Source organism: Oncorhynchus tshawytscha, unplaced genomic scaffold (genome assembly GCF_018296145.1).
Source record: "Oncorhynchus tshawytscha isolate Ot180627B unplaced genomic scaffold, Otsh_v2.0 Un_contig_5353_pilon_pilon, whole genome shotgun sequence".
Lineage (NCBI taxonomy): Eukaryota > Metazoa > Chordata > Actinopteri > Salmoniformes > Salmonidae > Oncorhynchus > Oncorhynchus tshawytscha.
This window is the reverse complement of record NW_024609363.1, coordinates 12,534-36,500: the sequence shown is the minus strand read 5'-3', so window position 1 is coordinate 36,500 and position 23,967 is coordinate 12,534. Positions and strand designations below refer to the sequence as shown.

At 43.7% G+C, this 23,967-nt stretch overlaps 1 protein-coding gene across 1 annotated transcript in view; it reads right to left on the bottom strand.

Moving 5' to 3' along the window:
• Window positions 1–23,584, bottom strand: part of LOC121844663 (janus kinase and microtubule-interacting protein 3-like) — a 79,880-nt gene extending 56,296 nt beyond the window's left edge. Inside the window, exons 1-2 of the mRNA XM_042315010.1 lie at window positions 23,261–23,584; window positions 8,571–8,897 (exon numbers count right to left, since the gene is read on the bottom strand). Of these exons, the coding sequence (XP_042170944.1) occupies window positions 8,571–8,756 (186 nt within the window). The 5' untranslated portion in view covers window positions 8,757–8,897; window positions 23,261–23,584. The remainder of the gene's footprint in view (window positions 1–8,570; window positions 8,898–23,260) is intronic.
• Between the last annotated feature and the right edge of the window lie 383 nt (window positions 23,585–23,967).

The window sequence follows — 23,967 nt, the reverse complement described above, 5'->3', positions numbered from 1 at the left end:
CTAAACCTGTTATCTATAACTAAACCTGTTATCTATAACTAAACCTGTTATCTATAACTAAACCTGTTATCTATAACTAAACCTGTTATCTATAACTAAACCTGTTATATCATACAGTCTGTTATCTATAACTAAACCTGTTATCTATAACTAAACCTGTTATATCATACAACCTGTTATCTATAACTAAACCTGTTATCTATAACTAAACCTGTTATCTATAACTAAACCTGTTATCTCATACAGCCTGTTATCTATAACTAAACCTGTTATCTATAACTTAACCTGTTATCTATAACTAAACCTGTTATCTATAACTAAACCTGTTATCTATAACTAAACCTGTTATCTATAACTAAACCTGTTATCTATAACTAAACCTGTTATCTATAACTAAACCTGTTATATCATACAGTCTGTTATCTATAACTAAACCTGTTATCTATAACTAAACCTGTTATCTATAACTAAACCTGTTATATCATCCAGTCTGTTATCTATAACTTAACCTGTTATCTATAACTTAACCTGTTATCTATAACTAAACCTGTTATCTATAACTAAACCTGTTATCTATAACTAAACCTGTTTTATCATACAACCTGTTATCTATAACTAAACCTGTTATATCATACAACCTGTTATCTATAACTAAACCTGTTATCTATAACTAAACCTGTTATCTATAATGAAACCTGTTATCTATAACTAAACCTGTTATCTATAACTAAACCTGTTATCTATAACTAAACCTGTTATCTATAACTAAACCTGTTATCTATAACTAAACCTGTTATCTATAACTAAACCTGTTATATCATACAACCTGTTATCTATAACTAAACCTGTTATCTATAACTAAACCTGTTATCTATAACTAAACCTGTTATCTATAACTAAAACTGTTATCTATAACTAAACCTGTTATCTATAACTAAACCTGTTATCTATAACTAAACCTGTTATATCATACAGTCTGTTATCTATAACTAAACCTGTTATCTATAACTAAACCTGTTTTATCATACAGTCTGTTATCTATAACTAAACCTGTTATCTATAACTAAACCTGTTATCTATAACTAAACCTGTTATCTATAACTAAACCTGTTATCTATAACTAAACCTGTTATCTATAACTAAACCTGTTATCTATAACTAAACCTGTTTTATCATACAACCTGTTATCTATAACTAAACCTGTTATCTATAACTAAACATGTTTTATCATACAACCTGTTATCTATAACTAAACCTGTTATCTATAACTAAACCTGTTATCTATAACTAAACCTGTTTTATCATACAGTCTGTTATCTATAACTAAACCTGTTATCTATAACTAAACCTGTTATCTATAACTAAACCTGTTATCTATAACTAAACCTGTTTTATCATACAACCTGTTATCTATAACTAAACCTGTTATCTATAACTAAACCTGTTATCTATTACTAAACCTGTTATCTATAACTAAACCTGTTTTATCATACAACCTGTTATCTATAACTAAACCTGTTATCTATAACTAAACCTGTTATCTATAACTAAACCTGTTATCTATAACTAAACCTGTTTTATCATACAACCTGTTATCTATAACTAAACCTGTTATCTATAACTAAACCTGTTATCTATAACTAAACCTGTTATCTATAACTAAACCTGTTGTATCATACAGCCTGTTATCTATAACTAAACCTGTTATCTATAACTAAACCTGTTATCTATAACTAAACCTGTTATCTATAACTAAACCTGTTATCTATAACTAAACCTGTTATATCATACAACCTGCTCTACAGTATATAACTAAAGCTGCATTGGTTGGGTCATACATGCAGAGCAGAGAGCATTGTTCATTCAGACAGCCAAACAACAGGGAAGGGCCCCCCTGGCCTCCACAGACACACAGACAGACAGTAGTGTCTAACATTAGACGTCACAATGGTCTCTTTGACATGGACTGTTACTGGGGGTAGATAGCTGTTCATCTGGAGGAGAGCACACAGAGTCCAGGAGCACTGGGCTGACCCCCTTACCCAGGAGCACTGGGCTGACCCCCTTACCCAGGAGCACTGGGCTGACCCCCTTACTCAGGAGCACTGGGCTGACCCCCTTACCCAGGAGCACTGGGCTGACCCCCTTACTCAGGAGCACTGGGCTGACCCCCTTACCAGGGAGCACTGGGCTGACCCCTTACCCAGGAGCACTGGGCTGACACCCTTACTCAGGAGCACTGGGCTGACCCCCTTACCCAGGAGCACTGGGCTGACCCCCTTACCCATGAGCACTGGGCTGACCCCTTACCCAGGAGCACTGGGCTGACCCCTTACCCAGGAGCACTGGGCTGACCCCCTTACCCAGGAGCACTGGGCTGACCCCCTTACCCATGAGCACTGGGCTGACCCCCTTACCCAGGAGCACTGGGCTGACCCCTTACCCAGGAGCACTGGGCTGACCCCCTTACCCAGGAGCACTGGGCTGACCCCCTTACTCAGGAGCACTGGGCTGACCCCCTTACTCAGGAGCACTGGGCTGACCCACTCACTCAGGAGCACTGGGCTGACCCCTCACTCAGGAGCACTGGGCTGGCCCCTCACTCAGGAGCACTGGGCTGACCCCCTCATTCAGGAGCACTGGGCTGACCCCCTTACTCAGGAGCACTGGGCTGACCCCCTTACTCAGGAGCACTAAGCTGACTAGGCTACTGTATAGTGGTAGAATAGCATTAACACTGGGCTGACTAGACTACTGTAGAATGGTAGAATAGCATTAACACTAGGCTGACTAGACTACTGTAGAATAGCATTAACACTAGGCTGACTAGACTACTGTAGAATAGCATTAACACTAGGCTGACTAGACTACTGTAGAATAGCATTAACACCAGGCTGGCTAGACTACTGTAGAATGGTAGAATAGCATTAACACTAGGCTGACTAGACTACTGTAGAATGGTAGAATAGCATTAACACTAGGCTGACTAGACTACTGTAGAATAGCATTAACACTAGGCTGACTAGACTACTGTGGAATGGTAGAATAGCATTAACACTAGGCTGACTAGACTACTGTAGAATGGTAGAATAGCATTAACACTAGGCTGGCTAGACTACTGTAGAATAGCATTAACACCAGGCTGACTAGACTACTGTAGAATGGTAGAATAGCATTCACACTAGGCTGACTAGACTACTGTTGAATGGTAGAATAGCATTAACACTAGGCTGACTAGCCTACTGTAGAATGGTAGAATTGCATTAACAATAGGCTGACTAGACTACTGTATAGTGGTAGAATAGCATTAACACTAGGCTGACTAGACTACTGTTGAATGGTAGAATAGCATTAACACTAGGCTGACTAGACTACTGTTGAATGGTAGAATAGCATTAACACTAGGCTGACTAGACTACTGTAGAATAACATTAACACTAGGCTGACTAGACTACCGTAGAATGGTAGAATAGCATTAACACTAGGCTGACTAGACTACTGTAGAATGGTAGAATAGCATTAACACTAGGCTGACTAGACTACTGTTGAATGGTAGAATAGCATTAACACTAGGCTGACTAGACTACTGTAGAATGGTAGAATAGCATTAACACTAGGCTGACTAGACTACTGTAGAATGGTAGAATAGCATTAACACTAGGCTGACTAGACTACTGTAGAATGGTAGAATAGCATTAACACTAGGCTGACTAGACTACTGTAGAATAGCATTAACACTAGGCTGACTAGACTACTGTAGAATGGTAGAATAGCATTAACACTAGGCTGACTAGACTACTGTAGAATGGTAGAATAGCATTAACACCAGGCTGACTAGACTACTGTAGAATGGTAGAATAGCATTAGGAGTCATTTGTCTTGTTAATCACAGGCATCTTTACTGGGCTATTAGTTCGGTCAATACCCTCTTCAGATCCATAATTTACATCTTCACATTATGGAGACTATTCCCAGCTGTATGTCACAATTTAAAAAAATTAAAATAATAGCCCAATTTCTGTTCACCATTTCCGTTCCTGGTTCATCGGTGGTTTCCAAGGTACAGTACCAAACAGATAGCAACACCATCAGTGGAAATGAGCCATTTCTGCATTGCAAGATACAACTATTCACAAGGGTCAAAGGTTAGGTTGCACAATGCCCTTCTTGCCTTGCAGCTATAAAACTGGAGTGTATTCATTAGGAGTGAGACTGAGTGGAGCACTAAAACCTGCTGAGCCCAGCGCTAGTCGCTCCATCTATTAGAATGAAACGGATCAATTACACTGCAAGACCGTGCATCTGCAGTGGCAGAATCAAGACATTATTCCAGATCATTTTATCTTCACTTACAAATCCTCACATTGTATCATATTGATCCACGAATAAAATGCCAAGAGAGTAACAAGAAACTTTGAGAGAAATCCGAACGAGATAAAATGACATGATCATGTTGTTAAAAGATAAAAACTGCGACCTAACAATCAGGTTAAATGTAAGACAGACAGCTAAGTGGTAACTGTCTCCATTGTCAAAATAAACCATGACGATAAGTATCCCTTATTGTGACATCATATTGTCTGAAATAAACCTGCATAGTGGGTGATAAGTATCCTTATTGTGACATCATATTGTCTGAAATAAACCTGCATAGTGGGTGATAAGTATCCTTATTGTCACATCATATTGTCTGATATAAACCTGCCTACTGGGTGATAAGTATCCTTATTGTGACATCATATTGTCTGAAATAAACCTGCATAGTGGGTGATAAGTATCCTTATTGTGACATCATATTGTCTGATATAAACCTGCATAGTGGGTGATAAGTATCCCGTATTGTGACATATTTTCTGATATAAACCTGCATAGTGGGTGATAAGTATCCTTATTGTGACATCATATTGTCTGAAATAAACTTCAGGTATGGTGCTTCATCTCCTCGCAGGTTCTTGATGGGGATTGTGACTTCACCCCTACCTACATGTAGAAACTACCTCGACTACCCCCGCACATTGACTAGGTACCGGTACGCTCTGTAGATGGCCTTGTTATTGTTATTTTATTGTGTTACTTTCACTTACAGTTGAAGTCGGAAGTTTACATACACCTTAGCCAAATACATTTAAACTCAGTTTTTCACAATCCCTGACATTTAATCAGAGGAAAAATTCCCTGTCTTAGGTCAGTTAAGGATCCCCACTTTATTTTAAGAATGTGAAATGTCAGAATAATAGTAGAGAGAATGATTTATGTCAGCTTTTATTTCTTTCATCACATTCCCAGTGGGTCAGGAGTTTACATACACTCAATTAGTCCTTGGTAGCATTGCCTCTAAATTGTTTAACTTTGGTCAAATGTCTCGGGTAGCCTTCCACAAGCTTCCCACAATATATTGGGTGAATTTTGGCCCATTCCTTCTGACAGAGCTGGTGTAACTGAGTCAGGTTTGTAGGCCTCCTTGCTCGCACACGCTTTTTCAGTTCTGCCCACAAATTGTCTATAGGATTAAGGTCAGGGCTTTGTGATGGCAACTCCAATACCTTGACTTTGTTGTCCTTAAGCCATTTTGCCACAACTTTGGAAGTATGCTTGGGGTCATTGTCCATTTGGAAGACCCATTTGCGACCAAGCTTTAACTTTCTGACTGATTTCTTGAGATGTTGCTTCAATATACCCACATAATTGTCCATCCTCATGATGATCTATTTTGTGAAGTGCACCAGTCCCTCCTGCAGCAAAGCACCCCCACAACATGATGCTGCCACCCCCGTGCTTCACGGTTGGGATGGTGTTCTTTGGCTTGCAAGCCTCCCCTTTTTCCTCCAAACATAATGATGGTCATTATGGCCAAACAGTTCTATTTTTGTTTCATCAGACCAGAGGACATTTCTCCAAAAGTACGATCTTTGTCCCCATGTGCAGTTGCAAACCGTAGTCTGGCTTTTTTATGGCGGTTTTGGAGCAGTGGCTTCTTCCTTGCTGAGCGGCCTTTCAGGTTATATCGATATAGGACTCATTTTACTGTGGATATAGATACTTTTGTACCTGTTTCCTCCAGCATCTTCACAATATATTTGCTGTTGTTCTGGGATTGATTTGCACTTTTCGCACCAAAGTACATTCATCTCTAGGAGACCGAACGCGTCTCCTTCCTGAGCGTAATGGTGGCTGTGTGGTTCCATGGTGTTTATACTTGCGTACTATTGTTTGTACAGATGAATGTGGTACCTTCAGGCGTTTGGAAATTGCTCACAAGGATGAACCAGACTTGTGGAGGTCTACAGTGTTTTTATCTGAGGTCTTGACTGATTTCTTTAGATTTTCCCATGATGTCAAGCAAACAGGCACTGAGTTTGAAGGTAGGCCTTGAAATACATCCACAGGTACACCTCCAATGACTCAAATGATGTCAATTAGCCTATCAGAAGCTTCTAAAGCTATGACATCATTTTCTGGAATATCCCAAGCTGTTTAAAGGCACAGTCAGCTTAGTGTATGTAAACTTCTGACCCACTGGAATTGTGATACAGTGAATTATAAGTGAAATAATCTGTCTGTAAACAATTGTTGTAAAAATGACTTGTGTCATGCACAAAGTAGATGTCCTAACTGACTTGCCCAAACTATAGTTTGTTAACAAGACATTTGTAGAGTGGTTGAAAAACAACTTTTAATGACTCCAACCTAAGTGTATGTAAACTTCCCACTTCAACTGTATATATATCTTTTTTATTTGGTAAATATTTTCTTAACTCTTTCTTGAACTGCATTATTGGTTAAGGGATTGTAAGTGAGCATTTCACAGTAAGGTCTACACCTGTTGTATTCAGAGCATGTGACAAAGTTTGATTTGATTTGGCTGTAGATCCATAGAAACCTGTTTCAGAGACATTGGGGTTACCATCGTACCATACTGACCAGTGACCACTACTCTGGTGGGACAGATATGGGATATGTGATCAAGACAATGCATATAAAACACACAACATATAATATCATATCACAACATAATGATATTGGTGTGCTGCCCCTCGTCAATGTAACCGAACAGAGGAGCCAAGCTAGTCTCTTCCCACAGTTACTTTCCAGTAAGCCTAAAGCCAGACTGACAGAATGGGGCTCATAATGTAAACCATGTCCTGACAAGTTAAACAGACACTCAGCGGTGGAAAGTTAGCTAATGTACTCCCAGCTCCTCCCCTGTACAAGGCATTCACACACGGCCAATGACATGGACATGTCATTAACAGTCTCAGCTATGCAATTAGCTCCCCGAGCTGTCAATCAAAACACACAGCCAATGACGGGTACATGTCAGGCATGCCCCTCCAGCCGAACCATTAGCCCCTCAGGCTGTCAGTCAACTAGCACACTGACATTGAAACAGTCCTATCGTGCACAGATTACATAGGCTTGCTTCCCAAATGGCACCCTGTACAGGACCCATAGGGATCAAGGCCTATAGTAGTGTACTTTAGTAGGGAGTAGGGATCCATTTGTGACTCAACCATAGACAGGAATACGTATTAGCCAAACTGTACTACAGTAATGCCACATTACTCCTGTAATGAGTTAACACAGAGGAGATCGTTCAGTGCAGAGAGAAATATAATCTACAGGGGAAGAGACGTCTGTCGGAATACTGGGCTCCCGAGTGGCGCAGCACTGCATCTCAGTGTTAGAGGTGTCACTACAGACCCTGGTTCGATTCCAGGCTGTATCACAGCGGTCTAAGGCACTGCATCTCAGTGTTAGAGGCGTCACTACAGACCCTGGTTCGATTCCAGGCTGTATCGCAGCGGTCTAAAGACACTGCATCTCAGTGTTAGAGGAGTCAGTACAGACCCTGGTTCGATTCCAGGCTGTATCGCAGCAGTCTAAAGACACTGCATCTCAGTGTTAGAGGAGTTACTACAGACCCTGGTTCGATTCCAGGCTGTATCACAGCGGTCTAAAGACACTGCATCTCAGTGTTAGAGGAGTCACTACAGACCCTGGTTCAATTCCAGGCTGTATCACAGCGGTCTAAAGACACTGCATCTCAGTGTTAGAGGAGTCAGTACAGACCCTGGTTCGATTCCAGGCTGTATCACAGTGGTCTAAGGCACTGCATCTCAGTGTTAGAGGAGTCACTACAGACCCTGGTTCCATTCCAGGCTGTATCACAACCCGGCCGTGATTGGGAGTCCGATAGGGCGGAGCACAATTGGCCCAGAGTCGTCCAGATTTGGCCGGTGTAGGCCGTCATTGTAAATAAGAATTTGTTCTTCACTGACTGGCCTTGTTAAATAAAAATACAAACAATATACTGCCAGCGGCTGCTTTGAGTGGTAACACGGATGTTTCATCATTTTATCCCACCATGAGACTCCTTTCACTCCTTTCCAAGTTCCTCCTCATCAAATATTGAAAGTCACAGACCTTATTGGTAACCTGTCTGTATACCTCTCCACCTTCCTTGAGGGTATGTCTAAAACACCAATCTAAAAACCACTGCCTGTCCTGTAGTGCCTCAGGCCTTGGCAAAGAGGTCTTCTAACAATCAATGAGACTTCCTGATTGAATACATGTTGAATCAACGCGTGTCTTACTGTTCCCACCTTGCTTTTCTCCTGCTGTAGTTCTATCTGGATGTCTGTGAGTTTGGCCCTCAGATCTTCATTGGCAGCCTGCAGGGCCGCCAACGTATCGGCCCTCTCCATCTTGCCTCGGCCCCCAGCCCCCCCGGCCCCCCCGGGCCACTTCTTGGACATGGTGAGACTCTGGAGGTGGTGCTCCAAGGGACCAAGCCCCCCCCCACCGCCCCCTCTCTCCGGAGGAAGCACCTGAGAACCTTCTCTAGTGTCTTCAGCCTTCTGTCAGCCTGTTGTCCTCAGCTACATCTTCTGGTTCACCTGGAACAACAAGACACAACACAACATTTTAGTGAAGAGGCTGTTGCTCCTTTTCTAACAAGTTAGACTGTTCATCCTTTTCTAACAAGTTAGAGGCTGTTGCTCCTTTTCTGACAAGTTAGAGGCTGTTGCTCCTTTTCTGACAAGTTGGGGCTGCCGAGTGGCGCAGCGGTTTAAGGCACTGCATCTCAGTGCTAGAGGCGTCACTACAGACCCTGGGTCGATTCCAGGCTGTATCACAGCGGTTTAAGGCACTGCATCTCAGTGCTAGAGGCGTCACTACAGACCCTGAGTCGATTCCAGGCTGTATCACAAACGGCCGTGATTGGGAGTCCAATAGGGCGGCGCAAAATTGGCCCAGCGTCCTCCTGTTTAGGGTTTGGCCGGGGTAGGCCGTCATTGAAAATAAGAATTTGTTTTTAACTGACATGCCTAGTTAAATAAAGATTACATTTTTATTTTTAAAGTTAGACTGTTGATCCATTCATAAAAAGGTAGACTATTGATCCATTCATAAAAAGGTAGACTATTGATCCATTCATAAAAAGGTAGACTATTGATCCATTCATAAAAAGGTAGACTATTGATCCATTCATAAAAAGGTAGACTATTGATCCATTCATAAAAAGGTAGACTATTGATCCATTCATAAAAAGGTAGACTATTGATCCATTCATAAAAAGGTAGACTATTGATCCATTCATAACAAGTTAAACAACAACTTAAGAGTTTGACGTCTTTGTCTACTTCTTCTGTCCCACCTGGAAGAAGAAGAAGAAGAAGAAGGATGAAGAGGAGGAGAAAGAGGAGGAGAAAGAGGAGGAGGAGGAAGAGGAAGAGGAGGAGGAAGAGGAGGAGGAGGAAGAAGAGAAGGATGAAAAGGAGGAAGAGAAGGAGGAAGAGGAGGAGGAGGAAGAGAAGGAGGAAGAGGAGGAGGAAGAGGAGGAGGAAGAGGAGGAGGAAGAGAAGGAGGAAGAGGAGGAGAAAGAGGAGGAGGAAGAGGAGGATGAAGAGGAGGAGGAAAAGGAGGATAAAGAGGAGGAGAAAGAGGAGGAGGAAGAGGAGGAAGAGGAAGAGGAGGAGAAAGAGGAGTAGAAAGAGGAGGAGAAAGAGGAGGAGGAAGAGGAGGAGGAAGAGGGGGAGAAAGAGGAGGAGGAAGAGGAGGAGAAAAAGGAGGATAAAGAGGAGGAGGAAGAGAAGGAGGAAGAGGAGAAAGAGAACACAAGACAGAAACACGGTTACGTGATAAACAGGAATATGAACCATAGGGAGGGTGTCTAGAATTATTCTAACTGTAAGTGTGTCAACAATTCAAGCTCTACTACAGCATATCCAAGCAGCCTTGCAGACAGACTTGCAGACAGACTTGCAGACAGACTTGCCTCTCACTGGTCTCCGCCAGCACTTCCAAAGGGTAACTTCAGGTTCCCAAGCCTTTTCGGTTTCCCATTCTGTGGAATCTCTGAGAAATGAAGGCTAGGCAAAACGTAGACTAAATGATTCGGATAATATAAACATCAGGAGGAGGAGTCTTTGAAAGTCTTCTCCAACATTGTGTCATGACAAGGTAAATCTGCATCACGTCACGCCGACCCAATCCTCTAATCCTCTTGTCATCGTCAGCCCCCTGTAATAACATTCTAGCCCGGTCAAACAGACTGACCGCTGTGCTCACCTGAAGTAAAACACAATGGGATAACAATAATAATAATAATAATAATAATAATAACAATATTAATAATAGCAATAACTATAATAAGAATAACAATAATAACAATACCAATAACAATAATAATAATAATAATAATAACAATAATAATAGCAATAACTAAAATAAGAATAACAATAACAATAATAACAATAACAATAATAATAACAATAATAATAACAATAACAATAACAATAACAATAATAATAATAATAATAATAATAACAATAATAATAATAACAATAATAATAATAATAAAAATAATAATAATAATAATATTAACAATAATAATAATACTATTAATAATAATAATAACAATCATAATAATAACAATAATAATAATAATAATAATAATAATAACAATAATAATAATAATAATAATCTCATGAGATCAGACTGGTTCCAACAAGCTCATAACATTCACCTCTGTTCGACCAATCGAGCACGTAAAAAAACATCCTTGACTTGCCCTGTTAGTGTTTTCGTACCAGCAGATAACAGACTGTTAAACAGCCATCACTAGCCTGTTAACTACCCGGTTACTCAACCAGACTGTTAAACAGCCATCACTAGCCTGTTAACTACCCGGTTACTCAACCAGACTGTTAAACAGCCATCACTAGCCTGTTTACTACCCGGTTACTCAACAAGACTGTTAAACAGCCATCACTAGCCTGTTAACTACCCGGTTACTCAACCAGACTGTTAAACAGCCATCACTAGCCTGTTAACTACCCGGTTACTCAACCAGACTGTTAAACAGCAATCACTAGCCTGTTAACTACCCGGTTACTCAACCAGACTGTTAAACAGCCATCACTAGCCTGTTAACTACCCGGTTACTCAACCAGACTGTTAAACAGCCATCACTAGCCTGTTAACTACCCGGTTACTCAACCAGACTGTTAAACAGCCATCACTAGCCTGTTAACTACCCGGTTACTCAACCAGACTGTTAAACAGCCATCACTAGCCTGTTAACTACCCGGTTACTCAACCAGACTGTTAAACAGCCATCACTAGCCTGTTAACTACCCGGTTACTCAACCAGACTGTTAAACAGCCATCACTAGCCTGTTAACTACCCGGTTACTCAACCAGACTGTTAAACAGCCATCACTAGCCTGTTAACTACCTGGTTGAGTAGCCGGGTGGAAGCCGTATGTACATCTATGTGAATGTCTATCAGACTAAATATATCCATGTAAGCCTTCGGTGCAGCTAGGTTTGTGGTCCTACAGTATGTTAGCTTACAATCTCAAAGCCCCTGTTGAACCACTGATCCACAGTATGTCCAACAGGCAACACACAGACCCTGGTACATAAGGACTACATTAAACACAGGCACTTTGTTGTGTTGAGAAATCCAATACAGTGACACGTTTTCCAAGCCACAACTCTCTCTCTACCCGACCAGCACGCTAGTTGAATTATACATGAGCCAGTCCAGACTGGACCCAAAAGAATAGACTCCCCTTTTTTTTCTACTGTGTTATTGACTTGTTAATTGTTTACTCCATGTGTAACTCTGTGTTGTCTGTTCACACTGCTATGCTTTATCTTGGCCAGGTCGCAGTTGCAAATGAGAACTTGTTCTCAACTAGCCTACCTGGTTAAATAAAGGTGTTCTCAACTAGCCTACCTGGTTAAATAAAGGTGTTCTCAACTAGCCTACCTGGTTAAATAAAGGTGAAATAAAAAAAAATAAAAAAAATCGAGATTGAGAGAGGTGCAAAACCTGTGAATTGTCATGATTCTACAGGACACATGTTCATATATGTTCATGCCCCTGAACAGGCAGTTAACCCACTGTTCCTAGACCAGTTAACCCACTGTTCCTAGGCCGTCTTAGAAAATAAGAATTTGTTCTTAACTGACTTGCCTGGTTAAATAAATGTAAAAGAAATATGATGACATTTCAAGGACTGACCACAGAATATTACAGACAAAAAGACAGAGAAACGATCACTAAAACAATACATTTTAAACTACTGGGAAATGAGTCTGTTGTGACAGACTGCTGCATAAATACCAAATCCACCAGCAAAGAGATTTAAATGAACTAGAAACAAACACATCTAGAATATAGCTTTCTCCTCAAAACCGTGGTATGTAAAGTCAGCAAACAGTTCAACAGCCTGGGCTTCTCTCTGGATCATCTCCTTATAGACCAGACAGTAGAGACACTCATCCATCACAGTGACAGAGCAGGAACAGGGAAATAGAGGGAGGTAGGGAGATAGAGAGAGGGGGAGATAGAGAGAGAGAGAGACAGAGAGAGAGAGAGACAGAGAGAGAGAGACAGAGAGAGAGAGAGAGAGACAGAGAGACATACACAGAGAGAGACAGAGACAGAGAGAGAGACAGAGAGAGAGAGAGAGAGAGAGAGACAGAGAGAGAGAGAGAGAGAGAGAGAGAGAGAGAGAGAGAGAGAGAGAGAGAGAGAGAGAGAGAGAGAGAGAGAGAGAGAGAGAGAGAGAGAGAGAGAGAGAGAGAGAGAGAGAGAGAGAGAGAGAGAGAGGGGAGAGAGAGGGGGAGAGAGAGATAGAGAGGGGGAGATAGAGAGGGGGGAGAGGGGGAGAGGGAGAGGGTGTAGTCTCATTCACTAGAGAAACCCTTGTCATGTCGTATGATAAATGATGTGTGAGCCTCTAACACTGTAACACCTATAATATTGTAATAGGTAGCTATATATCGACCACATTGAGTAATAACGTATCTCTGGACCACTGGGAACATCTCTCATGCCACAGCAGAGAAGTGAGCAGTGTACTGACAGTCAATAAGAACGATTTGAACGCTTGACCTTCAGTGAAGAAAGATAAATAAAAGTATAACTACGGCAAGTTGGCAACACTATTCCTAAAGAGAAGACATTTTGATCTGACAGTTACCAAAACACCAGCTGTCTGACAGCGCAGAAATACAGTACAATTGGACATTGGAGTGGAAACATTTCATTCCTGGACCAAGCGAAGCTGTACCATATATCCCCTGGGCTGTTCTGTATCTCAGACAGACAGTGTTCATGCCAATGCTACTGTGTCTCAGTGCCCACCAGGCCAGTACTGTCGCAATCTAGTCCACGTAACAGATGTGACTATTCCCCTTCACAAACCCTGACCTCTGACAGACAGAGTAGGAGAGGAGGAATACAGAGAGCTATAGAGGAGGAGGAGGAGGAGGAGGGATACAGAGAGGAGGGATACAGAGAGGAGGAATACAGAGAGCTATAAAGGAGGAGGAGGAGGGATACAGAGCGGAGGGATACAGAGAGGAGGGATACAGAGAGCTATAGAGGAGGAGGAGGAGGAGGAGGAGGGATACAGAGAGGAGGGATACAGAGAGGAGGAATACAGAGAGCTATAGAGGAGGAGGAGGAGGAGGAGGGATACAGAGAGGAGGGATACAGAGAGGAGGAATACAGAGAGCTATAGAGGAGGAGGAGGAGGAGGAGGAGGGATACAGAGAGGAGGGATACAGAGAGGAGGAATACAGAGAGCTATAGAGGAGGAGGAGGAGGAGGAGGAGGGATACAGAGAGGAGGGATACAGAGAACTATAGAGGGAGGAGGAGAGGAGGAATACAGAGAGCTATAAAGGAGGAGGAGAGGAGGAATACAGAGAGGAGGAATACAGAGAGGAGGAATACAGAGAGGAGGGATACAGAGAGGAGGGATACAGAGAGTTATAGAGGAGGAGGAGAGGAGGAATACAGAGAGCTATAAAGGAGGAGGAGAGGAGGAATACAGAGAGGAGGAATACAGAGAGGAGGAATACAGAGAGGAGGAGAGAAGAGATACAGAGGGCAATAAAGGAGGAGGAGAGGAGGAATACAGAGAGCTATAGAGGAGGAGGAGAGGAGGAATACAGAGAGGAGGAATACAGAGAGGAGGAATACAGAGAGGAGGAGAGAAGAGATACAGAGGGCAATAAAGGAGGAGGAGAGGAGGAATACAGAGAGCTATAGAGGAGGAGGAGAGGAGGGATACAGAGAGCTATAGAGGAGGAGGAGAGGAGGAATACAGAGAGGAGGGATACAGAGAGCTATAGAGGAGGAGGAGAGGAGGGATACAGAGAGGAGGGATACAGAGAGGAGGAATACAGAGAGGAGGAATACAGAGGGGAGGGATGCAGAGAGGAGGGATACAGAGAGGAGGAATACAGAGAGGAGGGATACAGAGAGGAGGGATACAGAGAGCAATATAGGAGGAGGAGAGGAGGGATACAGAGGGGAGGGATACAGAGAGGAGGGATGCAGAGAGGAGGGATACAGAGAGGAGGGATACAGAGAGGAGGGATACAGAGAGGAGGAATACAGAGAGGAGGGATACAGAGAGGAGGGATACAGAGAGGAGGGATACAGAGAGCAATATAGGAGAAGGAGAGGAGGGATACAGAGGGGAGGGATACAGAGAGGAGGGATGCAGAGAGGAGGGTTACAGAGAGGAGGAATACAGAGAAGAGGGATACAGAGAGGAGGGATACAGAGAGGAGAAATACAGAGAGGAGGGATACAGAGAGGAGGGATACAGAGAAGAGGGATACAGAGAGGAGGAATACAGAGAGGAGGGATACAGAGAGGAGGGATACAGAGAGGAGGGATACAGAGAGGAGGGATACAGAGAGGAGGGATACAGAGAGGAGGAATACAGAGAGGAGGGATACAGAGAGGAGGGATACAGAGAGCAATATAGGAGGAGGAGAGGAGGGATACAGAGGGGAGGGATACAGAGAGGAGGGATACAGAGAGGAGGGATACAGAGAGGAGGAATAAAGAGAGGAGGGATACAGAGGGGAGGGATACAGAGAGGAGGAATACAGAGAGGAGGGATACAGAGGGCAATAAAGGAGGAGGAGAGGAGGGATGTGAGCTGCACACTAATGCCTGTATCTTTATTGATTTAACCCTTATTTTACCAGGTCAGTTGACTGAGAACACATTCTCTTCTACAGCAACGACCTGGGGAATAGTGACAGGGGAGAGGAGGGGGGGATGAATGAGCCAATTGTGAACTGGGGTGGCAGGTAGCCTGGTGGTTAGAGCGTTGGGCCAGTAACGGAAAGGTTACTAGATCGAATCTCAGAGCTGACATTCGATCTGTCATTCTGCCCCTGAACAAGGCAATTTAACCCACTGTTCCCCGATAGGCGGTCATTGTAAATAAGAATTTGTTCTTAACTGACTTAACTAGTTGAGTACATAAATGATAAGGTGATGGTTTGAGCACAAGATTGGGAAGTGGCACACTATCTTGTGTGCTACTTTTGGCCAGAGCCCTATGGAGATAGTAGTGCTATAGGGAATAGGGTCCTGGTCTAAAGTAGTGCACTACATAGGGAATAGGGTGCCATTTGGGACACAACCACCCTGGATACCTAGTCTAACACTTCTGATCACACAGATACCTAGTCTAACAGCTGATACCTAGTCTAACACCTGATACCTAGTCTAACACCTCTGAACACACAGATACCTAGTCTAACACCTGATACCTAGTCTAACACCTGATACCTAGTCTAACATCTGATACCTAGTCTATCACCTGATACCTAGTCTTACACTTCTGATACCTAGTCTAACACCTCTTATACCTAGTCTAACACCTGATACCTAGCCTATCACCTGATACCTAGTATATCACCTGATATCTAGTCTAACACCTGATACCTAGTCTATCACCTGTTACCTAGTCTTACACTTCTGATACCTAGTCTAACACCTCTTATACCTAGTCTAACACCTGATACCTAGTCTAACATCTGATACCTAGTCTATCACCTGATACCTAGTCTTACACTTCTGATACCTAGTCTAACACCTCTTATACCTAGTCTAACACCTGATACCTAGCCTATCACCTGATACCTAGTATATCACCTGATATCTAGTCTAACACCTGATACCTAGTCTATCACCTGTTACCTAGTCTAACACCTGATATCTAGTCTAACACCTGATACCTATTCTAACACCTGATACCTAGTCTATCACCTGATACCTAGTCTTACACTTCTGATACCTAGTCTAACACCTCTTATACCTAGTCTAACACCTGATACCTAGCCTATCACCTGATACCTAGTATATCACCTGATATCTAGTCTAACACCTGATACCTAGCCTATCACCTGATACCTAGTATATCACCTGATATCTAGTCTAACACCTGATACCTAGTCTATCACCTGTTACCTAGTCTAACACCTGATACCTAGTCTATCACCTGTTACCTAGTCTAACACCTGATATCTAGTCTATCACCTGATACCTAGTCTAACACCTGATACCTAGTCTAAAACCTGATATCTAGTCTAACACCTGATACCTATTCTAACACCTCTGAACACACTGCTAGCTAGTCTAACACCTCTGATCACACTGCTAGCTAGTCTAACACCTCTGAACACACTGCTAGCTAGTCTAAAACCTCTGATCACACTGCTAGCTAGTCTAAAATCTCTGATCACACTGTTAGCTAGTCTAAAATCTCTGAACACACTGTTAGCTAGTCTAACACCTCTGAACACACTGTTAGCTAGTCTAACACCTCTGAACACACTGTTAGCTAGTCTAACACCTCTGAACACACTGTTAGCTAGTCTAACACCTCTGAACACACTGTTAGCTAGTCTAACAGTTGTCAGTTGGTTTTTCATAGCCGTGCATTCAGAGGTCGAGACAGCAGGTGCAGTAGAGAGAGAGATGTGTGTGTGTGTCAGGCTAGCTGATACAGCATTTGTTTAATGAGCATGTCTCCCTGGGATCCTGTCGTAGGAGGAAGGTTCCTCATTTTATATTTATTCATACTGCCAGCTATTCAAACATTTAATACTGCTGTACTGTACTATACCAACTAAAACTACACATCTAAACTACAGACACAAATACAAGCATATTACCCTGACAGCATTTAAAACTGCTGTACTATACCAACTAAAACTACACATCTAAACTACAGACACAAATACAAGCATATCACCCTGACAGCATTTAATACTGCTGTACTATACCAACTAAAACTACACATCTAAACTACAGACACAAATACAAGCATTTCACCCTGACAGCAGAGGGAAGAAGAAAAATCATCTGTCACAAACTAAACCTCCCAGGCACCAGCGTGCTTCTCTTGGTTTAGGTGAGAAGAGAGAGAGGTGTGTTGTGTCTGTCACAACCTAAACGTCCCAGGCACCAGCATGCTTCTCTTGATTTAGGTGAGAAGAGAGAGAGTGTGTTGTGTCTGTCACAACCTAAACCTCCCAGGCACCAGCATGCTTCTCTTGGTTAGGTGAGAAGAGAGAGAGGTGTGTTTTGCTGGTCATTATAGTTGAACTATGAATAATCCCAACTTGATTTATTCTCAAAGCCATAACCCTGTTCTACACTCTTAGAAAAAAAAGGGGTCTTTGTCTGTCCCCGTATGAGAACCCTTTTGGGTTCCAGGTAGAACCCTCTGTAGAAAGAGTTCTACATGGAACCCAAAAGGGTAGAACTCTTTCTACAGAGGGTTCTACCTGGAACCCAAAAGGGTTCTACCTCATGGCTTGGTTTTTGCTCTGTCAAGCACTGTCAACTGTGGGACCTTATATAGACAGGTAAGTGCCTTTCCAAATTATGTCCAAATCAATTGAATTTACCACAGGTGAACTACAATCAAGTTGTAGAAACATCTCAAAATGATCAATGGAAACAGGATGCACCTGAGCTCAATTTTGAGTCTCGTATCAAAGGGTCTGAATACTTCTGTAAATAAGGTATTTCTGTTTCTAAAAACCTGTTTTTGCTTTGTCATTATGGGATGTTGTGTTTATATGGCTGAGGATTCTTTTTAATGTAATCCATTTTAGAATAAGGCTGTAACGTAACAACGGTATAAGGGTGACTAACTACCCCACCACAGAGACCACAGAGTTGTTCTGTAATAAGGGTGACTAACTACCCCACCACAGAGACCACAGAGTTGTTCTGTAATAAGGGTGACTAACTACCCCATCACAGAGACCACAGAGTTGTTCTGTAATAAGGGTGACTAACTACCCCACCACAGAGTTGTTCTGTAATAAGGGTGATTAAATACCCCACCACAGAGTTGTTCTGTAATAAGGGTGACTAACTACCCCACCACAGAGTTGTTCTGTAATAAGGGTGACTAACTACCCCACCACAGAGTTGTTCTGTAATAAGGGTGACTAACTACCCCACCACAGAGTTGTTCTGTAATAAGGGTGACTAACTACCTCACCACAGAGACCACAGAGTTGTTCGGTATTAAGGGTGACTAACTACCCCACCACAGAGACCACAGAGTTGTTCTGTAATAAGGGTGACTAACTACCCCACCACAGAGACCACAGAGTTGTTCGGTATTAAGGGTGACTAACTACCCCACCACAGAGTTGTTCGGTATTAAGGGTGACTAACTACCCCACCACAGAGTTGTTCGGTATTAAGGGTGACTAACTACCCCACCACAGAGTTGTTCGGTATTAAGGGTGACTAACTACCCCACCACAGAGTTGTTCTGTAATAAGGGTGACTAACTACCCACCACAGAGACCACAGAGTTGTTCTGTAATAAGGGTGACTAACTACCCCACCACAGAGACCACAGAGTTGTTCTGAACATACCCAGAACAACTACAGTATGTTTCAACTGTCTCTACACACATGAACATACCCAGAACAACTACAGTATGTTTCAACTGTCTCTACACACATGAACATACACAGAACAACTACAATATGTTTCAACTGTCTCTACACACATGAACATACCCAGAACAACTACAGTATGTTTCAACTGTCTCTACACACATGAATGTACCCAGAACAACTACAGTATGTTTCAACTGTCTCTACACACATGAATGTACCCAGAACAACTACAGTATGTTTCAACTGTCTCTACACACATGAATGTACCCAGAACAACTACAATATGTACATCCTTAACATGCTATAAGTCACCATCCAGGACCTATATAAAATGCTGTGTCATTCTATCAAACTCCGGAAAGACCATCTAAGTCATAGACTGTTTTCTCTGCTACCGCACGGTAAGTGGCACCGGAGCATCAAGTCTGGGTCCAAAAGGCTTCTTAACAGCTTCTACCCCCAAGCCATCAGACTCCTGAACAATTAATCAAATAGCCACCCCCCCCCATTTGTTTTGTACACTGCTGCTACTCGCTGTTTATTATCTTTGCACAGTCACTCCACCCCTACCTTAAATTTCACCTTTTATTTAACCAGGTAGGCTAGTTGAACAACTACAGTGCGTTTTCAACTGTACCTACATGTACAGATGACCTCAACTAACTTGTACCCCTGCACACTGACTCTGTACCGGTACCCCCTGTATATAGCCTCCACATTGACTCTGTACTGGTACCCCCTGCATATAGCCTCCACATTGACTCTGTACCGGTACCCCCTGTATATAGCCTCCACATTGACTCTGTACTGGTACCCCCTGCATATAGCCTCCACATTGACTCTGTACTGGTACCCCTGTATATAGCCTCCACACTGACTCTGTACCGGTACCCCCTGTATATAGCCTCCACATTGACTCTGTACTGGTACCCCCTGTATATAGCCTCCACATTGACTCTGTACCAGTACCCCCTGTATATAGCCTCCACATTGACTCTGTACCGGTACCCCTGTATATAGCCTCCACATTGACTCTGTACTGGTACCCCCTGTATATAGCCTCCACATTGACTCTGTACCGGTACCCCCTGTATATAGCCTCCACATTGACTCTGTACCGGTACCCCCTGTATATAGCCTCCACATTGACTCTGTACCGGTACCCCCTGTATATAGCCTCCACATTGACTCTGTACTGGTACCCCCTGTATATAGCCTCCACATTGACTCTGTACCGGTACCCCCTGTATATAGCCTCCACATTGACTCTGTACCGGTACCCCCTGTATATAGCCTCCACACTGACTCTGTACCGGTACCCCCTGTATATAGCCTCCACATTGACTCTGTACTGGTACCCCCTGCATATAGCCTCCACATTGACTCTGTACTGGTACCCCCTGTATATAGCCTCCACATTGACTCTGTACCGGTACCCCCTGTATATAGCCTCCACATTGACTCTGTACTGGTACCCCTGTATATAGCCTCCACATTGACTCTGTACCGGTACCCCCTGTATATAGCCTCCACATTGACTCTGTACTGGTACCCCCTGTATATAGCCTCCACATTGACTCTGTACCGGTACCCCTGTATATAGCCTCCACATTGACTCTGTACCGGTACCCCTGTATATAGCCTCCACACTGACTCTGTACCGGTACCCCCTGTATATAGCCTCCACATTGACTCTGTACCGGTACCCCCTGTATATAGCCTCCACATTGACTCTGTACCGGTACCCCCTGTATATAGCCTCCACACTGACTCTGTACCGGTACCCCCTGTATATAGCCTCCACACTGACTCTGTACCGGTACCCCCTGTATATAGCCTCCACATTGACTCTGTACTGGTACCCCCTGTATATAGCCTCCACATTGACTCTGTACCGGTACCCCCTGTATATAGCCTCCACACTGACTCTGTACCAGTACCCCCTGTATATAGCCTCCACATTGACTCTGTACCGGTACCCCCTGTATATAGCCTCCACATTGACTCTGTACCGGTACCCCCTGTGTATAGCCTGCACACTGACTCTGTACCGGTACCCACTGTATATAGCCTCCACATTGACTCTGTACCGGTACCCCTGTATATAGCCTCCACATTGACTCTGTACCGGTACCCCCTGTATATAGCCTCCACATTGACTCTGTACTGGTACCCCCTATATATAGCCTCCACATTGACTCTGTACTGGTACCCCCTGTATATAGCCTCCACATTGACTCTGTACTGGTACCCCCTGTATATAGCCTCCACATTGACTCTGTACTGGTACCCCCTGTATATAGCATCCATATTGACTCTGTACTGGTACCCCCTGTATATAGACTCGTTATTGTTATTTTATTGTGTTCATTTTTTATAAATGTTTAACTTTAGTTTATTTGGTAAATATTTTCTTAATTCTTCTTGAACTGTTAACTGTTGGTTAAGGGCTTGTAAACTAAGCATTTCACTGTAAATTCGACATGTGACAAATAAAGTTTGATTTGAACATACAAATTGCAGGCAGTTTTGGATCTTGCACCTGTCAAAATAATTACATCATCTCTGGCTGGCAGAGACTGGAGCGACCCGACCAACATCTCTGGCTGGCAGAGACTGGAGCGACCCGACCAACATCTCTGGCTGGCAGAGACTGGAGCGACCTGACCAACATCTCTGGCTGGCAGAGACTGGAGCGACCCGACTAACATCTCTGGCTAGCAGAGACTGGAGCGACCCGACTAACATCTCTGGCTAGCAGAGACTGGAGCGACCCGACCAACCCCTCTGGCTGGCAGAGACTGGAGCGACCCGACCAACATCTCTGGCTGGCAGAGACTGGAGCGACCCGACCAACATCTCTGGCTGGCAGAGACTGGAGCGACCCGACCAACATCTCTTGCTGGCAGAGACTGGAGCGACCCGACTAACATCTCTGGCTGGCAGAGACTGGAGCGACCCGACTAACATCTCTGGCTGGCAGAGACTAGAGCAACCCGACCAACATCTCTGGCTGGCAGAGACTGGAGCGACCCGACCAACATCTCTGGCTGGCAGAGACTGGAGCGACCATCGACCAACATCTCTGGCTGGCAGAGACTGGAGCGACCCGACTAACATCTCTGGCTGGCAGAGACTGGAGCGACCCGACCAACATCTCTGGCTGGCAGAGACTGGAGCGAACCCATCAACATCTCTGGCTGGCAGAGACTGGAGCGACCCCATCAACATCTCTGGCTGGCTGGACCCATATTGTTTTACATAGAGAGAGAGAGAGCAGCTTCTACTAACAGAGAGGTTTAACACACAACAAGGCCCACATACATCCTCATTACCATTATACTGAAGAACAACAAGCTATCTGACAGACACACATCACAGTCACAGATACACGCCACAGTCACGGATACACACCACAGTCACAGATACACACCACAGTCACAGATACACAACACAGTCACAGATACACATCACAGTCACAGATACACATCACAGTCACAGATACACAACACAGTCACAGATACACAACACAGTCACAGATACACACCACAGTCACTTATACACGCCACAGTCACAGATACACGCCACAGTCACAGATACACATTACAGTCACAGATACACAACACAACACAGTCACAGATACACACCACAGTCACACACCACAGTCACAGATACACACCACAGTCACAGTTAAACATCACAGTCACAGATACACATTACAGTCACAGTCACAGTTACAAATACACATCACAGTCACAGATACACACCACAGTCACAGTTAAACACCACAGTCACAGATACACAACACAGTCACAGTTACAAATACACATCACAGTCACAGTTAAACATCACAGTCACAGTTACACATCACACCTACAGATAGCAGAAGGTATGCAACAGCTCCACCCTGCAGCATTCTATGACATACCTCTACCTCTCTCTCTCTACCTCTCTCCAACAGGAACTCAAACAAGCGTATGATTAGAGTTAGACCAACCTTAAAACCATGATCCAGTTTGTGACGTGAACGCTGTCTGTCTGTCTGCTCCCTTGCCTGCCTTAGCTGGGGAACTGTGCTAGAATCGCCATTTTCTGCTATGAGCTGTGGCACATTCTCCTAAAACGAACACAGAACAGTCTTCTGCATGTCTATCTCTCTAGTGTCTCTACCGTACAGCCAGATCTGCTTCCCTGAGTCACAGCCCTCATCTCTCTCTCTCGCTCTCTCTGATAATGGAGTATAAAGATGGGAGGCTGCCTGCATGCAATCCCTGACTAACTAGCCTCCACATACAGCAGCACCCACAATCCCTGAAATAACACAGGCAGAGAGAGGATAATGATTCATCACAAAAAGGGAGGAGGCACAAAAGAGGAGAGATGGAAAATCCAGTTGAGGTGAAGGAAGAGCAGGATTGTGATGCTTACCGTGAACACACAGCCCTCCCTGGTGGAGAGAGGGAACCAGGCTGCCGGTAGGAGACAGGAAGCAGAGGAGGAGGAGGAGGAGGAGGAGGAGGAGGAGGAGGAGGAGGAGGAGGAGGAGGAGGAGGAGGAGGAAGAGCGGAGGAGGAGGAGGCGGAGGAGGATGCATAGATGTGTGTGTGCTGCATGCCTAGCCAGTGATGCTCTGTGTTGTGCTGTGCTGTGAGCTTGGCTCCCCTTCTGGGGAATGTGTTGAATGCCAGTCTCTGCCTGTTTCCA